The 24865-nt window shown below is 35.4% G+C and overlaps 2 protein-coding genes across 6 annotated transcripts in view; one reads left to right on the forward strand and one right to left on the reverse strand.

Annotated features, from left to right (window-relative positions):
- PPFIA2 (PTPRF interacting protein alpha 2) overlaps positions 1-5312 on the forward strand; it is a 452934-nt gene extending 447622 nt beyond the window's left edge. For 3 of the 5 annotated variants that reach the window (XM_049783353.1, XM_049783354.1, XM_049783357.1), the window contains 3 exons: positions 567-726; positions 2217-2308; positions 4176-5312. In XM_049783353.1, coding sequence (XP_049639310.1) covers positions 567-726; positions 2217-2275 — 219 coding nt within the window. In that variant the 3' untranslated portion in view covers positions 2276-2308; positions 4176-5312. The remainder of the gene's footprint in view (positions 1-566; positions 727-2216; positions 2309-4175) is intronic. The other 2 variants (XM_049783355.1, XM_049783356.1) reach the window with 1 other exon arrangement.
- Positions 5313-8877: 3565 nt separating this feature from the next.
- Positions 8878-24865, reverse strand: part of ACSS3 (acyl-CoA synthetase short chain family member 3) — a 238668-nt gene continuing 222680 nt past the window's right edge. The window contains exons 14-16 of the mRNA XM_049783383.1: positions 10870-10969; positions 10613-10788; positions 8878-9471 (exon numbers count right to left, since the gene is read on the reverse strand). Coding sequence (XP_049639340.1) covers positions 9403-9471; positions 10613-10788; positions 10870-10969 — 345 coding nt within the window. The 3' untranslated portion in view covers positions 8878-9402. The remainder of the gene's footprint in view (positions 9472-10612; positions 10789-10869; positions 10970-24865) is intronic.

Raw genomic sequence — 24865 nt, forward strand, 5'->3', positions numbered from 1 at the left:
ATCTGTAGAGGTGGTAATTTTTTTAAAACAATTTATCCTAAAAACATTTTTTGTGGGCCCGGAGAGATAGCACAGCGGTTGTTTGCCTTGCAAGCAGCTGATCCACGACCTAAGGTGGTTGGTTCGAATCCCGGTGTCCCATATGATCCCCCATGCCTGCCAGGAGCTATTTCTGATCAGACAGCCAGGAGTAACCCCTGAGCATCGCCGGGTTTTTTTGTTTTTGTTTTTGTTTCTGGGCCACACCAGGTAATGCTCGGGAGTTACTCCTGGCTATGTGCTCAAACATCTCTCCTGGCTTAGGGGACTATATGGGACTGGACGCCGGGGGATCAAACCACAGTCCATTCTAGACCTGCGCCAGTTGCTTCACTGCTCCGGTCCCTAAATAATTTTTCTAAAACATTTTATATACCATTTTCTTCTTGGGAATCTATTAAATCTATTAAAGTATAAATTTCTATATGTGCATTTTACATAAAACTTAAATCATTGTTGTATGCTTCTGAGGACTCATAGAATTGTTTATTAGCTCTCATTATGTAAAATTCTAACTTTATTATTAGAGCGATGACAAGAATTTCAGGCGTGGGTCAACGTGGAGAAGGCAATTTCCTCCCCGGGAAGTGCATGGAATCAGTATGATGCCTGGATCCGCGGAAACTTTGCCAGCAGGCTTTAGATTAACCACGACATCTGGACAGTCAAGGAAAATGGCCACAGATGGTACAGTTGATTGATATTACTTTTGAAGTAAAAGGCTTGTTTAGCAAACTTTAGTCTCATTGTCTGACCTTGCACAGCTTTCTAGAGCTTTCTTTCTTCAGCTGATTGGCTCCGCTTGAAGTTTACTTTGCTTTCATTAAAACAAAAAGACTTGGGACTTGCTACTGCATGAAATCATTGCATTTTACTCATATTTTAAAATAATGCCTACAAAGGACAATTTGGGCTAATGTCCACATCTAGGAAGAATGATAAGCATTTGCATGATTTGTGTTTCTTTACTCTTCTACTTACAAACTCAATTAATTTGCTTTATTAAAGGTTGACTTTGGACAACATTTCCATAGTAAATGGAAACTAACTCCAAGGCCAATCTATAAGTTTGACTATCCCAAGTTCGGGGTTTTTTTTTTTTTTTTTTTTAATCTTAGAAATTAAGACTCTTCAGGCATTATTCACCCCAGGCTGAGGCAAGCTTTAAATAAATCAGCACAACCATGAGAAGAGAATTAAACAAACACAAAATCAACAGTAAATACCCAGTTAGCATTTCCTTCTGTGGACATTAGATACATGTTATGTACATCAACAAAGAAAATGGCCTTAAGTTAGTATTTCCTTCTGTAGACATTAGATACATGTAATGTACATCATAAGGAAAATGGCCTTTCTGGAGGAGAGACAACTTTGGCAAAACAGTATAAAGTAAATTCTTAATGGCATAAAATCAAAATAGTCTTTATTATGTCATGTACCTGAAATCCTTCATACTTTTTAATGCTATTAGCTACCACAGTCTTTAAAATGTATCCCTAATTCCAAACATAAAAAATAAAAATAAAAGGGCCCGGAGAGATAGCACAGCGGGGCGTTTGCCTTGCAAGCAGCCAATCCAGGACCAAAGGTGGCTGGTTCAAATCCCGGTGTCCCATATGGTCCCTTGTGCCTGCCAGGAGCTATTTCTGAGCAGACAGCCAGGAGTAACCCCTGAGCAACGCTGGGTGTGGCCCAAAAACCAAAAAAATTAAAAAAATTAAAAAAATTTATCCCTAATATAAAAAGTGATGTTTGATGCCCATTTCTTTTCTAGCTTGTCAACATTCTGGAACAAGTTAACAAATTCTATGAGCACTTTAACATGATGAAAATTAGTATAGAAGATCTTCCAAACACAGAGGGGAAAGATTCCTGAATTATCTAAGAACGCTCTTTGCTTCTAACACAGAAGTAACTACCTCAAAGGACTGCACCTATTCTATTTCCTCTTAGGTGGAAAATACCACTTAAAAACTCAGTGGAGGGTTTTGATCTGCATTTTTTTTATAGAAATTTGGTCTAGAGCAAAGGAATGTGAGTGGCTTAAATGGCCAAGAAAGGTTTATTGTATGCTTTAGGGTCTATTCTGGCAAGGGAAAACAAAGAACCTTTCTCAGCTGCAACTTTGTCCTCAACCATCCAATTCCCTCTAAAGCCCTTTTCTCCATTTGCAGTTGCTTCATCCAGACTGCAGAGGTTAGACAACTCCACTGTTCGCACATATTCATGTTGACAAGCCACTCCAAGGAGGCAGCACTGACTTGCTGTGAGTAGTTTTCCTTGGCTGACAAAAGTACAAACCGCAGCACCACCACCAAAAACCAAAGGACCAGGTAGATTAGTCAAGACGCATCCTATTATTCATAGGACCAGGCAGTAAAGAGGATGCTAGCTAAACTGCTAGAGGGTGGAAAAGGAATCTGCATATTGTAGTTGTGTGTTTAAGTGTCTACACTGTGTCTAAATCTAAGCATCAGGCCTTTCATTGTATTAGACGTGAGTGAGTTGCTTCCATTCTGTTTTGCCATTTTTAATAACCTTTAACACTGAGGGACATAGCATAACCTTTCCTGAATGAGTTTACTTTTACAAAAAAATACATATGAATGTTACTATTTTTCTGGAGGTCAAGAAGCACAGAAGACATGTATTGAGTTTAGCAGGGACACAATCAAATAGTGTTAAGCATAGGAAAATTTTACAAACAAAAGTGTAGCTAAATTCTTAAGCTTTTAGCCTATGTTTTCACAATATGACATATTTGTTAAAAGCAAGGATGAATTAGAACTATCTAGAAATACCACAGGATCAAATGAAAGCTCTTAATATAATGATAGACAGAATGATCAATATATCTCAATTTGCGATCATAATCTAAGGCTTTTGTATTTATAAAAATACAGAAGAAATCTTCTCAAACCATATAAAAGGAAATATAAACATTTTATCAATGACTGTTCCCCCAAAGACAAAATTTATAATCTAAAACTGCATTTTAACAAATATGTGTCATTTACATTGAATTAACATTTTGGGGGGAAAATAGATCAATATTTAAAACCACTGTGTGCACAGGAATGAGTAGAATTATAGAGGGAGGAACAGCTCATCTTGTGCTGTTTATTCATTGTCTTGAACTAAAGCATGTTGTTGATCTTTGGGACCTAATATGCTGCCTTATATAGGTCACTGCTTAAAACTGCTGCTGATAAACAAAAAGCTTTCAGATAAGAGACTTAATTTCAGAATATAAAACCTAACATTATCATTTTAATTACATTATACAATTTGGCATCTAATTAGCATGATCTAAACTATATAATAATTTGGCTAAATAAGAGGCTTTCCAAAATACTGTTTGTCATAGCTTCTACACAAAACATGTTAATGTTTCCCAGAAATTGAATACTTCACTAATTCACAAATGACTAATATATCGGGCAGTGCTTGCTTCTTAGCTTTTGACTGATGGGCACAACTCTTCTATTTGCAGACTATATTTTGTGCATGGCATTCTGGTTCATATATTCTGATTTTCACTTCTAATGGGAGAAAGTTATTTTTTGCAACAAGATCCTAAAAGAAAATTCAATTTCATTGGCTAAAATTAATTATTTAATTATTCAAATAACTTCAAACATATTGTGTACAACAATTTCTTTAGTATCAGGAAATCTTTGTGAGCTTTTCCTGATTATATTAATTGCAAATGATCAGTCATGCCACACAGCCAACCAGATCTTTTCCAATAACTCATTTATACTCATTATGCTCTGTCAAAATTAAATGAGTATCTCTTGTGATCTCTTTAAAAGAGACAATCTAGGACACAAACCTATTCCCAGAAAGAGGCAATTCAAATCATTTGATTAACAAGCAAGTTAGAACTTTTTCAGAAAGCCTGCTAGCATTTTTTGGTGAATACCTTGACTGTTCACAAATTATTATTAGGAAGCTTGTCTGACCCAGATTAAGGAAGAGCAAAGGCTACGTGGATGTGGTAATTGGTTAGACCCTAAAGGAAATCTCATTCATGCCATCTCAGCACAAAAGTAGGGAGGCCACAGTAAAGGGTGGGTGGATTTTCAAATGTGTTTTTCCTATGATCTAATCATGCACATTAAAACTTTTAGATGTCGTCTTTTCAGTCTATTCTACCTAAAGTGCTCTACCATCTATGAAGAACAGCTGTGGAAACCTCAATGAAGACAAAACTCTAAGGAAATAACCACTATGATGGTTTAATTAAACTGAAAGTGTGATTGGGGGGTGGGGGGAACTCAGAACTTCTGTTTGAATAGTTTACTAAAATTGTAAGAAAAATGCTTACGTCATTTGAATAATAAGCATCATCCACATCATAATTTCTGTACAATGAAGGCTCTTATTAAACAGAGCCACTTTTTTTCATGTTTTATTGTAAGATACTAGGCATTTCTGTATTATTGTGTATTTCTTTTTAAATGTGTAAGTCTTATGTAAATGGATATAAATATGATTTTTTAAATAAATAAAATATATGGTTCATGGAGTCCTGAGTGCAAACACTTGACAATTCCAAGTAACATTTGTATTTTACCATTCCACCATTTTTACAGTTTTTGAATTGTAACAGTCAAATCAAAATGTTCCCTGGGAGCATGTTTTATGCTTCTCTATGTTTCCCCTTCAAATCTGTCAACACTTAAAGCTGAAAACCTGCCTCTGATCATGTAAAAAAATGAGAAAAAAATAGAAAAAAAAAGAATGATTTAACCTGAACTGGAGCCAAATATAGACCTTTAAAGGCAATCAGGGATGTCCTTTATCTTTAAAAAATAGCACTGTGAAAGCTTGCTCTGCTTTTCCATATGAAACAAAGCCAAACTGTTTACAAGAGTCAAAGAAATTATTTTAAAAAATGTATAAAGAAAAAAACATCTCTTGTTACTGTGGACAAAAGAAAAAAAAACACAACTTCTTTATTCAGAACCACATCATTCTTCAAATACCTTAAACTGCCAATCTCAAGTATTCAGTGACTGTCAACCACTGAAGTCTGTGGCTTGTGGCCCACTGGAAAAAAAGTAAAACCTCAGAAACTCTTCCCTTTTGTCAATGTAACAGGGCATTAGCCAGACTCCTATCTAATGTGAGAAGCTTTTAGCCAAGATGGCCTTGCTGTGACTTCCCTGCAGTTCTTCTTATCAGAGGAATAAAATGAAAGACAGAATGAACAACCTATATATTGTACAGAAGTATAGAAGAGTAAGCTCTTCCCTGTGGCTTTATTTGGTGGTGTTACTGTTGTTTATTCTTTGTTTCTATGGGCTATTTCCAAGGAAAATCCTATTTACTACAACCATTGATCTCACTGCTGATTTTCTTCTGCTTTATCTGATTAAGCGCAAGACCTGTCATTAGTAATTTCATATTTGTATTTGATTTGCTATGTTTGCACGTGCATTACATTTGTTTTGATGTCTATTTTTTGTTGAACAGATTCAGTCAACAGGTAATGGTAAAAACAATCCTCTCCATTGTCAATAAAAAAATACTTCCAGTTCTCTGTTTAAGCTTTGTTTTCTAATTACAGAAAGTTTAACAATCAATGTAAACTCTATAAAAAATGTTTGCTAACTGGCTTTGGATTTATTATTTATCTTTAAACAATGAGCTACCACAAGAGGGAGTCGTAATCTTGCTTATGTGGATGATTTTAAATTTTGTGTAAATGTGGCCTGAGCAAAAACAATAGGAGACAGCTTCAAGGTTCCCCTGAACTTTGGGATCATAAATTATAAAAATCAAATATAGAAATCGAGACGTTAATTTAAACTAGATGTAATCGGTCTCTCCTCAAGAGAATACTCAGAAATAGAGTATTTGGATTTTTACAAAAGACCTAGAAAGTTAAAAAGTATAAAATACTCTTTAATGTTTAAAATGCCTTTGTTCAGATCTTCAGCTCCATTTAGTGCATAACTTCTATATTCACTTATTGGATCACTTATTGGTATGAATTTTCACATTTTGAATGATATTAATTTTATATAAATAAAACATTTTAAAATGTAAGCACATTCATTTATTTATATCATGAACAATTACCTAGAAAACATTCTGTAAATTTTTTACTTTTGGGGCCAGGGTTTTGTCTTCACCTGGAATTGCTTAGGGTGTTACTCCTGGATGTACTCCTATTTGGTCACATGAAAGTAACAATGCTCTCTTGACCTTGCAAAGGAGATGAATTTAATACTTCACTAACCAAAAAGTCACCTGAATTTTTGTTTGTTTTGTTTTTGTTTGAGGGCCACACTCAGTGGTAACCTCCTTGTTATGGGCTCAGAAATCACTCCTGGCTTGGGGGATCATATGGGATGCCAGGAATTGAACCATGCTCCGTCCTAGGTCAGCCGTGTGCAAGGCAAACGCCCTACCACTGTGCCACCACTTCCCCACCACCACCTTTTTTTAAGTCACTTGAATTTTGTGTGATGTTTTCCAATACCACACAACTGGAAAATTGCAAAAGTGTTCTTAAGGTCTGACTACCAGAAAAATATATGCAAGTCTAAAGATATACTTAGTTCTTGAACTGCCTGTGTATACTTCACAAATGATTTTCTTTGGGGGGGAAAAATGTTGCCATTTCAAGTGAACCAAATCTTATCCTTAATAAAATAAGAGAATAAAATGACATTTAGAAATTTAGAAGGAATTCACTGTGAAGTCTGCGATTGCATTAACAGATCAATATATAACAGAGAGATGAGTTCAGCTAATTATTAGTTGAATATATATCTAGTGAGTTTCATTTGAACTACTAAAATAATCAACCAAGACAGCATTACCAGCTGTAGCAATCAAGAAATTAATTTCAGTATATAGGAACTTAGTACATAGACACCAGCTATAAGATCCTCAAATAATACTTTCAAATTATTTTTATACAAATAGTATGTAAGGTTTTATGAAATAAGCAAACCCTCATTTATTTTTATCTACATCTATTTTATATAACCAAGCTCTTACGTTTGAATTGATGTTCTTTAAAATAATATTCCTGATAAAAGACTAAGAAACTGAGCAAGACTTTGGGACTTAGTATGTTACTGAACCTGTAAAATGTATTTTTTCAAAACTAATATAAAGATTCCAAAGAAAAATCAAATACTTAATTTTCTTATCAGTATTTATGAATTAATTGGTCCATAACTCTCAGCTTATTTAAAAAATTATTTCAAATTATTTTCTTAGAATTATCTGCTTGTCATGAATATGACACATTAGTAGAATACATGGTTTATGCATAACTCCCAAGATTTGATACTGAGCACTGAAGAGATCACAAAATCTTGATAATAGTATAAAGCTTAAAAGGAAAAATATTGTGGCATATCACCTTCTTCAATTAGTTAAACTAAACAGTTGAGAATTTGTGTCTTCAGAACCTAGGTTTCTTCTAAAAGCTGATGTTAGCATAACGCAAATACAGTATTTTCCGGTGTATAAGACGACTTTTGAAACAAAAAAAGTCAACTGAAAATCAGGGGTCATCATTTTTTTTTTGTTTTGTTTTGTTTTGTTTTTGGGCCACACCCGGCATTGCTCAGGGGTTACTCCTGGCTGTGTGCTCAGAAATAGCTCCTGGCAGGCACGGGGGACCATATGGGACACCGGGATTCGAACCAACCACCTTTGGTGCTGGATCGGCTGCTTGCAAGGCAAACGCCACTGTGCTATCTCTCCGGGCCCTGGGGGGGGGGTTCATCTTATACACCGATATCCCGAAAAATGTTTCAATATGCCGCTAAACGAAAATTGTCTGAATATTGCCACAAAACGAATTTTCCAACTCGATCCTGCACCAATCACTGCAAGGCTGCTCGGACTGCCTCTCTAACTCAGCCAATCCAAGCAGGCTTTTTATACATGCAAATTACACAGTGTTCTGAACCCGAATCTACACTGTAAAAAGCCTGCTCAGATTGGCCAGAGTCAGAGAGGACGTCTATTACAGTATAACCTTTGAAACTTTGCTTGTTGTAATTGGCTCACTGTGGTACATACAGTTGCAGCACAGGAGCGTCTGTCTGATACAGCGAATATAGGCCTAAACCTATGTTTTAACTGCAAAATTAGGGGGTCGTCTTATACGCCGGCAAATACTGTATATTGACATCTTCCTTAAGGGCTTATCTCACTACTCTAGTCTACTTCAATATTATTTTACTGTCTCCAGAGATAGAAATTATTTAGAAAGACAAAATCATCCCATTAAGAACCTAAGTCAGAAGGCAGGGTTTTAAAGAATCTTTATTTCTATAAGGACATTAAATTCAATGCCACAAAAGCTACCTATTGGTGATTTCTTTACTAAGTGCAAATCTGTAGACACTGTGGTAAACCTTGATATACATTGTTTCCTAAACACATCATCAGTAGACATTTCTTCTACCTAGAAAATCATTGGTCCAGATGTTTAACTATTACTTTTCATTCTATCTCTCTAAACACCCACATTTGGAATCATCTCAAAAATTCTGCAAGAATTTTCATTTGTCTTAGAGGACTAATGACTATGACTTAGAAGGACTAGAGATTCTTTCTGGCTTCAACTTGAGTTTGAAGTTTGGGAGCTTTCATTTATGGAATTGGAACAATATTGGTCTTACTTCCAATAAAGATTGAAATTTCAGTTGAGGGTCAATTAAGGTTGTTGTTTTGTTTTTTGTTTTCATTCCAGGAGAAGACAGTTATATATACTTTATTTGAGAGTAATGCTCAGAAGTGGTTCAGTGCCACAGAGCTCTGGCTATATATACTTGGGAGTCACCAAGATCTCAAATGTATGGGTCTTTGTGAGAGAAGGGATCAGGCCAGGCATGTGCTCAATCATTTGCTTTATATGTTCTGTCCTGAGGGGTTTCAACTTCTTCAAAATTGACACCACATATCTTTTTCTTAAAGAAACATTTAAGAATCTTTTCCTAAATGGCATGTTACAGGCCATTAATATATTTAACAGAGAAGATAGGGCCTTCACTGGTGTCCTAAACATTTATTATTTTTAATTAAATTTTTTTGTGATTTGGGACTACACCCAGCAGTGACCAGGGGTTAATCCTGGCTCTGAGCTCAGAAATCACTCTTGGCAGGCTGAGGAAACCAATTGGGATATCAGGAATCAAATCCAGATCAGCTGCATGCTAGGCAAATGCCCTCCCTACCCACTGTACTATCACTCTGGCCCCTAGACCTTTACAATTCACATTTAGTTTGCAAATAGAATTTTGATTTACAAATTGTCCTAAACAAGTTTTAATTAAAATACTATTATAAAATTGAATCAAAAAATGTAAAGAGAAAAAAATCTCATGATGTCTTCTTCAGCACTTCTTCGATATGCCCAAAAACACTAGGGTCTTCAATTGTAGGTGTTACCTGAAAAGAAAATGATAATGCTATTATTTTTTCTTTGATTGCTTCTGCTGTTCCTGTAATTAAACAAATATATGTGATGCTGAATTTTTCTTATAAGATCTTAATTAAAATATTTCTATTCGTTATTGTAATAATGCCCAGAGACAACAGAGATGAGAGCCGGAAGAACCAACTCATGCTATGAAGCTCACCACAAAAAGTGGTGAGTGCAGTTAGAGAAATAACTACATGAACAAATATCATGACAATGTTAATGAGTGAGAGAAGTAGAAATCCTGTCTCGAATACAGGCATGGGGTGGGGGAGGAGGAAGTTGGGGGGACACTGGTGGTGTGAATGTTGCACTGGTGAAGGGGGGTGTTCTGTTTATGACTGAAACCCAACTACAAACATGTTGTAGTTTCATGGTGTTTAAATAAAGAAATTAAAATAAAAATGTCTATCTTCACATATAATATGTACACAATTTTAAAACTGCATTTGATTGGTGATTTTTTAGCCACACCCAGCATGCTTAGGGCTTACTTGTGACTTGCTGTACTCAGGGATCAATCTTGGCAGTGCTCAAGGGACCAGCTGGGATGCCAGGAATTGAACCCTGTCAGCTGATTGCAAAGCAAGTACCCTACTATCACTCATGTCTCCCAAAGTTACTATCATGTTTCCCAAGTTCATATAATTGAATCAAAGTAGTTTCGTAAAATAATTCTTTATCAAAGTAAGGCAAATATTTAACATATTTATCAATTAGTATTTTAAAAATATAACCTGCCTCAATTGCTTTCCATCTACTGATAGCCATAAATCATTCTATGAAGGAAATATGTTTAATTTAATATGATCAACTTCCCACAAGTGTCAACAGAACTGATCTCTTCACTAACAGTAAAAATATCGCCACATTCTTCTTCTTGGAATTCATTTAGATATCCTAACTAATCTGAATTTCTCCCAAAATCCTTTTTTTTTTTCCACATTAAGAATGACAATGCAATTTCCCGCTATCCATAAAAGCAAAACAAAATAAAAAACAAAGACAAGTGTATGTTTTAACAGATATAACTCAGAAACTGTGTTTTTGTCAGAGAATTTCCAAGAAATTTCAGAGCCCAGTCTAATGTTAGGTATTCTGGGAATTTACCTTGTAGGGTTTGCCATTGACCAGGGCAGATAGCGTGGACCGGGGGATTTTGCCGGATCTGGTTTTAGGTAATTGCTTGACAAACACTGCATTTCGAAAGGCAGCCACTGGACCAATGCTCTGTCTGACGTGTTTCACGATTTCTTCCACAATTTGTTTTTCTGTTGTGTTTATATCTAACAAGAAAGTGCAGATATCAGCTTTGTATAAGTTAGTTTGTGACACAGGACCAAAACCAGGGGAGCAGAATTTCTCACCTTTTCTCAGCACACAGAGTGCTAATGGGACATGACCTTTCAGTGGATCCTCCTTGCCCACAACAGCACAATCCACCACAGAGCCATGGGAGAGGACTGACTGTAACACGAAAAGGCACTTGTTTAGAATGCAGATACATGCTTACACATAGACCCACACATGTGCCACTGAAACTCAAATACATGTCAGGGAACATAATAGATATCTCACAACTATCTGGGTGATATTTACTACTAGTTCACAATGCAAATAATTTTTTACTAGTAAATGGTTAGAATCATTAGTCATTTCACTAGGTCATTTAATAAAGTCAGGGAAGGTAATGAAGATTCTTTATGTAGAAACTAGTTGTACAGAGCATTTGTAAAGAGAAAGCTGCAGACAATTTGGTGTCAGTGATGACTACTAGAGAAATCCACTGCAGAACCATACTAAGCGGAACCTTCATTTTCTGATTTCCTGTGTCTATTTCTGAACAGTGAACAGAACAGTCCAAATATGTTTCCAAAGCTTGAAGAAGCTGGAATGGAGTGAAACCTTATCATCAAAACCACCTCAAATAACTGTTTCTATACCCTCACCTGATACTTTAAGTACTTGACAGAGCAAACTTATTATTTCCAGACTCCCAAGGAATAGAAAGTGAAGTGATAGTTGCCAATAACAACAACAAAAATAAACAAAACTGAAAGATGGAACCAGAATACAGTGGGTATGGCACTTGCCTTGCATACAGCTGGCCTAGGTTTGATCCCCAGCATCAAATATGATTCCCAAAGTACTGCCAGGAGTGATTCCTGAGTACAGAGTCAGGAGAAACCCCTGAGTACCAGCAGGTGTGATCCCAAATCAAAAATAAACAAAGAGAAACAAATTCAGAATTCAACAAATTATTTTATTTGTAACATGACATATTAGTTTGTTTGAAGATACACTTCTTAGTTCTCAGGTCTAGTCTTGCCTCATGCTTAGGGATCACTCTGGCTGTGCTCATATTATACTGGGGAATTGAACTGGGATGGACTATGTACAAGGCCCAACTTACTACACTAATAACTCTATGGCCCCGTGATGTGTGGCTTCTAAGTAAATATTGGAAAAATTATTTCTGAGAGTGTAATAGGTATTTCAGTGACTGCATATCTATAACATGTACAGACATCTTATTATTACATGGCTAATATACATTATTACATGTATATATAATTAATGCAACAATTGAGACATCTATCTCTTTTCTGCTTATTCATTTCACCAATATTTCCTAGGTGTCTCCCTCAAGGCTGAATATTGTTTCATACAATTTACAATCTAGTTGGACAGAGTGACATTACTAAATAATATTTTTTTTTTTTGGTTTTTTGGTTTTTGGGTCACACCCGGCTGTGCTCAGGGGTTAGTACTGGCTCTACACTCAGAAATCGCTCCTAGCAGGCTTGGGGGACCATAAAGGATGCCGGGATTCGAACCACCATCCCTCTGTATGCAAAGTAAACGCCTTACCTCTATGCTATCTCTCCGGCCCCCTAAATAATAATTTTGTATCAATTTTATGAAAATCTACACAGAAGAAAAATTTTGTTTTACAAAATCCCATAAGGGATGCCGGGATTCGAACCACCATCCCTTTGTATACAAGGTAAATGCCTTACCTCCATGCTATCTCTCTGGCCCCCTAAATAATAATTTTGTATCAATTTTATGAAAATCTACATAGAAGAAAAATTTTGTTTTACAAAATCCCATAAAGGATGCCGGGATTCGAACCACCATCCCTCTGTATGCAAGGTAAACACCTTACCTCCATGCTATCTCTCCTAAATAGTAATTTTGTATCAATTTTATGAAAATCTACACAGAAGAAAAATTTTGTTTTACAAGAGCTATGACAAAATTTAAAACTAAATAATAATTTGAAAAAGATATGGGTCACATAGAAGCTTTTCCTTAAAACGTCACGATGCAGAGGAATGTCACAATGCAGAGGAAATATAGGTGAGCCAGAAGTAGCCCTGAGTTTTCAAGTAGGAGAAACCAGACAAAATTCTGTAGAAAAGTTTTATTATTCAAATTAATAGGAGATTAGTAGAAATGGAAAACAGAAAGAAAATGGGAATAATAATAAGATAAAAAGAAGTTACAGAGGTTGGAGAAGTTGTGTTAAAACTCCCAACAGTGAGAAGAAAAATACAAAGCACTTCCTAGGAAGATCAGAACAGATACCTTTTGTGGTTTTGTATGTGAGTCTGTTTTTTCTTCCATTTTCCCATCAGAACAGAATGGAAGGGTCAGAGAGACACATAGTACTTTTACTTTGAATGTGTCCAACCAGAATTAAATCTTCACAATTAAGTTCTCCAAGCACCATCGAGAATAATCTCTGAGTACAAAGCCAGGTTTAAGAGCTAATCACAGCAGGGTATGGTTCAGAGCCCCCACCAAAAGAAAAATGATTTAATTAAAAATATGTAATTTCCATATCCCTTTGCCTCCATAGATGCCCAGCTTCCTCACTAAGAAAAGGCCTCAAGAGCAATGGTATATTGCCCTACAGATATATATATATATCTATATGTATATATTATATATATAATAATCTTGCTCTGACACATTATTATAAACCTCATTCATCATTTACATGGGAGCTCACTTTTTGGTGTTGTGCCTTTCTGGATTTACAGATTTATGACATGAGTTCCCCATTATAGCACTTTACAAAGAGACTTTGATGGCCTCCAAGTTTCCTGTGTCCTGCCCACTTGTCACTAATATTCTGATAAACATTGCAGTCAGCTATCACTGTACTCCCCTCAGAGTATGACTCTATAATATTATATGTTAGAATCATACACTATATCGCCTTTTTCAGATTAGTCCATACATCAGAGTGGAACAGGATAAACAAAAACTTATGTTGGGCTTTACTTTCATTATGGACAATAAAAGAGAATGATTCTGCAAGTTATGCAAGAGAGTCATTGGGATGATTTATATAACACATCACTGTATATACAGTAATAGAAAGAGTAACTGAAATTCTATTGGTGGTTTATTTAAGAAGTAAAATGGAGGAACTTGGATGATAAAATGAATGTGAAGCAAGAAGGCTGGAAATAGTTATTTTCTCTTTATCATGATCAGCAAGGCAAAAACTGTGCTTTCTAAACCAGAAAACACCAAATGAGCATGGTGGCTATAACAATTCTGAATGCACTTGGCATACCTTTTAGACAACTGAGTCAAAGAAGTTGAATCTGAGGGTGTGTGTGTGTGTGTGTGTGTGTGTGTGTGTGTGTGTGTGTGTGTGATTGGTTTTCAGAGTGTGTGTGTGTGATTGGTGTCAGGTGACAAGATTGTACTGTAAAGTGATCAAGTGTGTGTGTGTGAGAGAGAGAAAGAGAGAGAGAGAGAGAGAGAGAGAGAGAGAGAGAGAGAGAAGATATAGGTATTCAGGTGAACAGATTGGACTGTGCAGTGATGAAGTCCAATAATGTGATATGCCTCAGGCTTAGTGCTACTGAGGGCAACCAGGGCCACACTTGGTGGTGTCCAGGTGGGTTATACTTGACAATATTCATGGGTCATTTGGTTTTACCTCAAACTTGAGTTCATGTGCATCCAAGATGTGCTATTTTGGGCCCTCTATCTTATCTTCCTAAATCCTGGAGACTTTTATGTTTGCAAATAAAAGCAATGCTCAGGGATTACTCTTAGCTCTGCACTCAGGAAACCTGACTGTACTTAAGGACTATATAGGATTCTGAAGATTAAATTAGTTAGCTGTGTACAAAGCAAACACTATGTACACTATACTATGGCTGCCATACACTGCCATTTTTGTGTGAATATTTATGGATCTAAAGAATTTCCGAGTTTTATTGGGTTAACTTATACAAGTTTCTCAGTTATAATTTTCAGTATTAAAATTAGTTGAAATCAAGCATATAAAATTCAAGCAGCCATTCTTTGGTAGAATTCATTGTTTCCACGATAAGAGAGAGGCTGCTATTTAATTTTCTCTGACATCAGAATCAGCTAGAACATTGTCAGATTCTGTATCCTCATTAATATTCAGATCAGCAGTCAGAAAAATACTCAGCAATTTTTCAACTATTCAAATCCAGTCATCATTGAAAACTGGATGAAATCAAAATTGCATGGCATCTTTGCTGACTACACTAGTTAAGGAAATAGATTCAACCTTGAAGTAATCATTTCTGAAACAGCTAATAAAATTGCTAATTTAGAAAACAATGACACTGGTTAGAGTAAACATAGGTGGCAAAATGATAGTATCTTAGGTATAGCACTTGCCTTGTATACACCCAACATGGCTTTGATTCCCTGTACACTGAGATGATCCTCCAAACCCCACTAGATATATTTCCTGAGCACTGACAGGAATATTTTCTGAGCAGCAGTGTAAGGTGATGCCCCAAAACAAAAATAAAAACAAAAAACCCAAAACCCCCTTCAGAAGGATAGATTGTATATCTGCATATGTTGGCTTTAAATGCAATATTTTAATCCATGATTTCTTCAGTACATTCACAAAATGTTTAACAATCATAAAACTAAATTATCAGTGAAAGAATAAAAGCATAAAAACAAATTTATTCCCCGAAGGTGTGTTTTCATGAAAGGCTTTACCCACAACAGTAAACAGACCTTGGCATCTAGTTATTATGGCTCCCAAGACCAAGGCAGCAGATCACAGCCCTAGTTTAAGAATACTTTGTACTTCCATTGGTATCTCAAGTGACTAGTTGGGTACCACTCTATTAAAAATTAATCAACTGCTAACACATAATTATAAGTTACACAAGGAGGTTACATTTGTTAGAATCTGTAAAGATAATGTTCCCTTAAAATTTAAAAAAAAAGCCTCTCTGAAATTTTCTTATAACAAGAATATACAAGAATATGGAGTTCCATGAAATGTTCTTGATACAATATTATAATATAATTTATTTTTGACTTTTTTCAGTTTGACAATATGATTAGTCAAATCTTGGAGAAAATAGAAAGCAGAGTATTTTCACCCCATAAAAACAATAGTATGATTTTGTTTTCTGCAAAGGAAACCTCCACAAGATTGTTTCTCAAGTTGCAAATCAAAATTGAAAAATTTGAGGGACCAGTACGATAATACAGCAAGCAGAAAGCATGTCTTGCATGTAACCAACCTGAATTCAATTTCTGCCACCCCATATGGTGCCCAGAGGTCCTCCAGGAGTATTTCCTGAGTTTAGAGCCAGTAGTAAGCCTTCAGCACAACTGAGTGTGGTCAAAAAACAAACAAGCAAACAAAAAGAAAACAAAAGTTCAGCAATCACTATAGGTTATGCTGGAAAGCATTTCAATATTATGCTCAATTTGGGGGCAATTAATAAAAGCTGTTTATGTCCTAAATATAAAAAAGTTCATGTATATATTAAATATCAAATTATTATGTACACTTTTAGAAATTGGGGGTAAAAATCCAGTAAAATATCTTGATTTACCAGTCTTAAATGCATTCCAATTAAGGAAAGACAAGCCTTACATGAACTAAGACATTAATTTCCTTATTAGATATAGGAGTTAACCATCACATTCATATCAAAGTAAACATTAGAAGAAAGTGTGAAGGCTGAGAGAGATGTACTCAAAGAACTCAAAGACCCTATAGGATACCTCTCATTTTGATACTTTATTTAAATTTTCCCTTTTAACTTCCTATTGCCTGACTAATTTTCTCTTTACATCTATTGAGGAGGATATCAGGAAAAACATATTAAAGCATGTATATTTGGGCAAGTTGACATTTCCCTCTGACTTCTAAAAATACCAAAGCAAACTAAGAATATCAACTTCTAGTAAGAGAAATGTGTAGATAATCTCTTGGTTTTGATTCTGTGTATCTGACAGAAGTACAGGTGAATATTGTTATTAATCTCTGAAAGCAAAAGATTAAAAGTTCATACAAGCAAAATCAATGTTTGCCAACACAGTAAAAAAAATACAAAAGCATAAATTTAGATTGCAGGTGATTAGGTTGCAGGTGATTAGCCTTGTTTTTAGCTGACAGAATTTTGAGATAACTTTCACATCTTCTCATATAGTTCATAAAATTATTTTTTATTAAGAAATAACATGGGTTTCATGATGCCTGTGTGAGGTGGCTGAGGAAAACCCCAGTGAACTTAATCCCATCAAGGCTCCATGGCCAGGTTCTTGATTCCCTGCTTGAGGAAGCTGAGGAAAACCCTAGTAGATTTATTCCCATCAAGGCTCCTGGCAAGGTAGGCTGTCCCAGGGTGGTACAAAGGTGGTACCAGACTAGTGCCAGGTGCTTTTAAAAAGCCTCTGCATTCCTCCATTTTTGGCTTCCTGATTCTCTGCATGAGGTGGCTGAGGACTATCTCAGCGAACTTAATTCCAACATATATATGACATTCCATCCCCAGAAAATTGGATACACATTCTTCTGCCATGCACATGGTCACTCTCCAGGATAAACCACATGCTGGCCCATAAAACACATTTCCATTAAGTCAAAAGGATAGAAATTGTTCCGACTACCTTCTCAGATCACAAGGCATTGAAATTAGAAGTGAATTACAAAGGAACACAAAAGAAAAGCTTTAACACCTGAAATTAAACAGCTCACTACTGAAAAATCAGTGGGTTAGAGATAAAATCAGGGGCCAGTGAGGTGGCGCTAGAGGTAAGGTGTCTGCCTTGCAAGTGCTAGCCAAGGAAGGACCACAGTTCAATCCCCCGGCTTCCCATATGGTCCCCCCGAGCCAGGGGCAATTTCTGAGCACTAGCCAGGAATAAACCCTGAGCATCAAACAGGTGTGGCCAAAAAAAAAAAAAAAAGATAAAATCAAAGAGGAAAGCGAACATTCCTGGAAACAAATGGTAATGAACACAAATTATTAGCATTGATGGGACACAGCAAAAGTGGTACTAAGAGAAAAAATGTATAGTTCTGTAAGCACACATCAGAAAGGAAGAATGGGCCTACATAAAAAGCTTAATGACACAGTTTATAAAATTACAAAATGATCAACAAACCTAAATAGGTAGGCATAAGGAATTAAAAAAGCTTAGAGCAGAAAACATTGAAGTGTAAATCAAAAAAACAATCCAAAAGATTTACAAAAACAACAGTTGGTTCTTCGAAAAATTAAACGAAATTGAACAGCAACTATCAAAACTCACAAAAAAGTGGAGAAACTTTATAAACCAGATTAGATATGAAAAAAGGGAGATTGCTACAGATATTGCAAAGATTCAAATGGTAAGTAGAGACTACTTTGAGAAACTCTATGCCACAAAACATGAGATTCTGGAAAAAATGAATACATTCTTGAACTGTTATAATCTTCCAAGATTAAACCAAGATGATCTAGCATATCTAAACAGGCACATCACTACTGAGGGAATTAAAATGATCATCAAAAAGTTGGTGGAAATAAAAACTAATCAAACATGAATATCAAATCTAAATTCAATGACAAAATTGATACCCAATATACAACAAGCTGTACAAGGGGAGAACAGTTGCACTAGCAACTTTGACCACAATAAAAAGTAAATATAAAAATAAAAATAAAAACTATATGGTTATATCACAACATGCAGAGAAAGAATTCGATATGGTCCAACACCCATTCTTGATCAAAAAAGACATTTCATCAAGATGAGAATTCAAGGAATTTTTCTCAATATAGTCAAGGCCCTCTGGCAAGCAATGGCAAATATTATTCTCAATGAAGAGAAACTAAAAGCCTTTCCTCTAAAATCTGGTATAAGAAAAGTCTGCCCTCTCTCACCACTACTATTCAACATTGTGCTGGAAGTTCTTGCTATAACAGTTAAGCAAGAAAAAAATATCAAAGGCATCCAGATAGGAAAGAAAGAAAGACGTCAAGCTTTTACTGTTTGCAGATGACATGATACTATACGTAGAAAACCCTAAAGACTACCAGAAAGCTTCTAGAAAGAATAGATTCATGGGCTCGAAGAGATAGCACAGCGGCATTTGCCTTGCAAGCAGCCCATTCAGGACCAAAGGTGGTTTGTTCGAATCCCGGTGTCCCATATGGTCCCTCGTGCCTGCCAGGAGCTATTTCTGAGCAGACAGCCAGGAGTAACCCCTGAGCACCGCTGGGTGTGGCCCAAAAACCAAAAAAAAAAAAAAAAATAGATTCATATAGCAAAGTGGAAGGCTACAAAATTAACACACAAAAACAATGGCCTTCTTGTACACCAATAATGATAAGAGAAGAAATGGACATTAAAAAAACAATTCCATTCACATTAGTGTCAAACAAACTCAAATATATTGGAGTCAACTTAACTAAAGAGGTGATGGACTTATACAAAGAAAACTACAAAACTGTGCTTCAAGAAATAAATGGGGACACAAGAAGATGAAGATACATACCCTGCTCATGGATTGTGAGGATTAACATCATTAAAATGACAATACTTCCAAAGTATTGTACAGATTTAATGCAATCCCTCTAAGGATACCCATGACATTCTTCAAAGAAGTGGATCAAACACTAGGATACCCATGACATTCTTCAAAGAAGTGGATCAAACACTCTTGAGATTCATTTGGAACAATAAACACCCGTGAATAGCTAGATCATCCCTTGGGGAAAAAAATGGGGGCCATCACATCCCCAGCTTTAAATTGTATTACAAAGCTATAGTCATTAAAACATCAGGTAAAAAATACCACACTGGGGGCCAGAGAAATAGCATGGAGGTAAGGTGTTTGCCTTGCATACAGAAGGTCAGTGGTTCAAATCCTGGCATCCCATATGGTCCCCCAAGCCTGCCAAGAGCGATTTCTGAGCATAGAGCATGGAGTAACCCCTGAGCGCTGCTGGGTGTGACCCAAAAACAAAACAAAACAAAAACAACACACTGATTATCCCTCTGCCTAAAGCAACAAACATGGCAGGAATTTGAAAACTAATGGTAGAAAACAAGACAGAATATCTTTTCTCATCACTCTTATGAAGAAGAAAAGACATAAAAGGCAATCAAATTAGAAATTAAGGAGTGAAATTATGTATAATTATGTATATAATACAGAAAATACTATAATAGAAGTTTCAAGGGATTTATCAAACATCTCCTAAATAGAATTGATTTATATAAACAGAATCCCAAGATTCAATATCAGTATATAAAAGTTAACAGTATTTCTACTATCTCCATAATGAAATTCTTTTTAAAAATCAACACTTAATACAGCATTCATTCTACAATAACACAGGAACAATGCTTACATATAGCAAAACATGTTCACTAAAATTATAAAATTCTTATGATGCATACTTTAAATACCTGAACAAATAGATGTACAAAGTTCATCAGAAGTTTGAGGTACCAATTTCTCTCAAACTGGTCTATAAACTTATAACAATCTTAGTCCAGGGACTCAAGTAGTCGGGGGAGCAGCAGGGAGGGCACTTGTCTTGAAATCACACAATCCTGGTTCAATAGATGGTACTGCACATGGACTGTCAGATGTAATATCTGAATACATAGCCAGGAGTAATCCCTGAACATTTCTGGATGTGTAAGTGTGGTCCAACACCACCCTCAAGGTATTTCAATCAAATTCCTTGATTGAATTCCTTGATTTATAAATATTTATAAAAATTTACTTATTTATAAATAAATATTGAAAAATCATTCTAAAATACAAATGCATTAATAAAGCAGCTAGAGCTTCCAAAGTCATTATGAAAATATAAGCAAATATGGGCATCATTAAACTTTAATGCATAATATAAACTCCAGTATAAAAATAATATTGTTGGTGAAAGGCAAGCACATTAATCAACAGAACAGAAAAAATATAATATTAGGATCACAATTACAAGTTATTTTATTTTTGACAAGGGAACGTATATATAATTCAATATAAAGGAGCAATCCTTCCTATAAATAATGTTAGAGAAAATTGGTATCTCTCTATATAGGAAAATATTTAAGGTTTATATTTCACTCTATATTAAATAAAAATATAAAAATAAAAATATTAGGTATGAAGAATAGTACAATGGGTAGGGTGCTTTTCCTATATGGCTGAACTGGGTTCATTTCTTGACATCTTATATAGTCCTCTGAGCGACACCAGGTATAATTCCTGAGTGTAGGGCATAGAATAACCTCTGAACACCACCTTTTGAACCCGAAACTAAATAATAAATAAGTAAAAAAAAAGTCATACAATCAATTAATATTCTATAAAGGGGCAAGAAATACAATATGAAGCAAGAAAAGCATCTTCAATAAGTGGCCAACTACATGCAAAAAAGCAACTTTAGACCTTTAACATCATGCACTAAGGTCAACTCAAAATGAATTAAAGACTTTGATCAGGAGCGAAACTATAAAATTAATAGAAGAAAACATAGGAAAAACACTTCATGATACTAAGCATTGCGAATAACGGCATCTTCAAAGAGAAAACACCACTGCTCAAAAAGTGGAAACAGAGATAAACAAATGAGACTATATTAAACTGAAAAGCTTCTGCACCTCAAAGAAAATAGTGACTAAGATACAAATGCCACCCATAGAATGGGGGAAACCATTCATCAGATACCCAGTAGATAACATCTCAGACATACAAGATACTGACAGAACTTAACAAGAAAAAAAATCTAACCTCATCAAAAACCAGGGAGAAGAAATAAACAGTTATTTTCTCATGAAGAAATACATATCGCAATAAGCCATATGAAAAAATGCTCCACATCACTAATCATCAGGGAGATGCAAATCAAAGCAGCAATAAGGTACCATTTCACACCACCACAGAGACAGGCATACATAACAAAAAAAAAAAAAAAACAAGAACAATCAGTGCTGGTGGGTATGTGGAGAGCACAGAATTCTCATTCACTACTGGTAGGAATGCCATCCTTTCTGGAAAACAAGATGGACATTCATGAAAAAAAAAAAAAAACATATAATCCAGTAATACCACTCCTAGGATATACCCTAGCAACACAAAAACACAGTACAAAAATGCTCTCTCCACTCCTATATTCATTGCAGTTTTATTTGCAATAGCCAGAATCTAGGAACAACCCAGGAACCTGACAATAAGAGTGTCTAAAGAGACAGTGGTACATCCTACACAATGGAATACTATGCATCTGTGAGGAAAAATGAAGACATGAAATTTGCCTATTTATGGAACATGAAGACTCTTATGCTGACTGAAATAAGTAAGAGAGAGACATAGAAATAGAATTATTTCTATCATCTGTGGATTGAAAAAAAATCAAGACAATAAGGTATTGATACCCAGAAACAATACAGATAAAGACTGGAAAGACCACCTCACCACAAAGAGTGATAAGCACAGTTAGAGAAATAGCTACACTAATAACTACCATGACAATTATAGTGAGAGAAAAATAGAATGCCTGTCCCAAAGACAGGCAAGGGAAGTGGGAACATTATTGGTGGAAAACTTGCACTGATGAAGGGGGTCTGTATATTTTATTACTGAAACCCAACTATGAACATATTTGTAATCATGTGTTTAAATAAATTAATTATTAAAAAATAAATAAGGGCTGGAGCAATGGTGCAGCTGTAGGGCAATTGCTTTGCATGCTGCTGACACAGGATGGATTTCAGTTTGATCCTTGGCGTCCCAGATGGTCCCCCAAGCCAGGAGAGATTTATGAGCACATAACCAGCAATAATCCCTAAGAGTCACCAGGTGTGGCCCTTTAAAAATTATAAATAAATAAATAAAAATAAACAAATAAAAATATTTTATGACCTGTATTTTTGCATTTCTCTCATAAGGATTAGATAAAAATATATAATTATTTATAATAATAATAATAAAAGAATAATAAATAATAAAATAAAATAAAATAAAATAAAAATTATGAAAACTTAATAAATATAAAATATATAAGTAAAATATGAGAAAATATTTATGACCTGGTATTAATAATTTGATTAGATATGATGCCAAGACTTCTTCAATAAGAAAAATACTTTCTCGGGCCCAGAGAGATAGCACAGCGGCGTTTGCCTTGCAAGCAGCTGATCCAGGACCAAAGGTGGTTGGTCCAAATCCCGGTGTCTCATATGCTCCCCCATGCCTGCCAGGAGCTATTTCTGAGCAGACCGCCAGGAGTGACCCCTGAGCACTGCCGGGTGTGGCCCAAAAAAAAACAAAAAAAAAAGGAAAAGAAAAAGAAAAAAAATGAAAAGAAAGAAAAGAAAGAAAATACTTTCTCTCTGTTATGAAAAGTTATTTTTTATTTGTTTTGTTTTGTTGCATTTTTATTTGTTTGTTTGTTTGTGTGTGTGTGTGTGTGTGTGTGTGTGTGTGTGTGTGTGTGTGTGTGTGTGTGTCACACCTAGCTGCGCTCAGGGGCCATTCCTGGCTCTGTGCTCAGAAATCGCTCCTGGTAGGCATGGAGGATCATATGGGATGCTGGGATTCCAATAACTGTCTATCCTGGATCTCCATGCAAGGCAAATGCCCTACTGCTATGCTATCCCTCCACCCTGTTATGAACAGTTTTAAGATAAAAAGCAAGGCCAGACACAGGCTGCAAAATAAAAAAGTACAAATCATACACCAAACACAATGTCCTTTGAATATCTAGACTTTTCTCAAAATTATTCATAAGAAAGGAAACTCACTTATAAAAATGGATAGAATATTTTAGTAGATATTTCACCAAAAAAAGATAAGAATTGCAAGCAGGCATGTGAAAAGATGTCCAAGAGTATATTAGCCATGACCAAAAAAGGAAATAAAAAGCACAATAAAATAAAATTTCACATCTATTATAATCTTTTGTACAATGAAAAATAACAACCCTGAATACTAATGAGGATGGGGGAATGAATTCTCAAATATTGCCAGTGGAAATATAAAATAGCAGTGTAACCTTGAAAAACAGATTGGCACATTTTACAAGCCTACACATATCTTCTACTCACAGTATAAGCCAGCAAACTCAATAAAGGAATTTGTCCTTGAGAACAACTCAGTTTGCACAAAATCATATAGATGAATGTATTTGGCATCATAACATGATTATTCTAAACCAGAAATAATATAAATATCATTAATAGAAACTGACTTGTACATCCACAGAACATAGTTCATAGCATATAAAATGACAAGTTACTTACACACATCAGAGAAAACATTGAGTGATTTTATATATAACCCATTATTTATAACCCATTTTCAAAATGCTACATACTATATTTTTCCATTGCTATCATATTGTGGAAAAGGAAAAAGACAAAACAACAGAAAAAAGTCAGCTGCTATCAGGGTTACAGAAAAGACAGATGAGAATACAAAGAAAATTCTTTGGTAGAGTTGAAAGCTTTCTGCTGTTGTTGATTCCAAGAATCTATACAAGAACAAGAACATAGCATTATATAACAAATAGATGAATAATAATAAAGAAAAAAACATTCAGACCCTTTTCTGGGAAATTTGCCTAACTTGTAGTGGAAGAAAATTCTCAGTGTAAGAGTATTATAGAATATATCTACATATCGCTTGAAGATGGCAAACACATCAGATTATTCCAGCAGAAGCAAAGCAAGAAGCTTCTAGCAACCATGTAGCACATTGCAGAAAGCAAATATATTTGCAAATCCAAAAATTATAAATGTGAGAACACTTAAAATTACTCACTACTACAGAGGCTTGGAATAGAAGAAGTGTAAAGATAGGAAATGTATATAAGAAGAAATGACAAGGAGTTTAGTTCCTGGTGGTGTTGCAGGGAACTTTGTTGGTTCTACATCTGGGATCTGGGGTTCTGAGATAGACTGTCACTGTCCTATCACATGAAGTCTAAGTTGGGCCCATATGACACATGATCAGGGTGGGAGGCGCCCCTGTATTATAAAATGTATGGGTTCTTATCCCTAGTAGATAAGAGCTTGTTTCTGTGCATAAGATTTCCTTAA

The sequence above is a fragment of the Suncus etruscus genome, chromosome 11, assembly GCF_024139225.1.
Source record: "Suncus etruscus isolate mSunEtr1 chromosome 11, mSunEtr1.pri.cur, whole genome shotgun sequence".
Taxonomy (NCBI): domain Eukaryota; kingdom Metazoa; phylum Chordata; class Mammalia; order Eulipotyphla; family Soricidae; genus Suncus; species Suncus etruscus.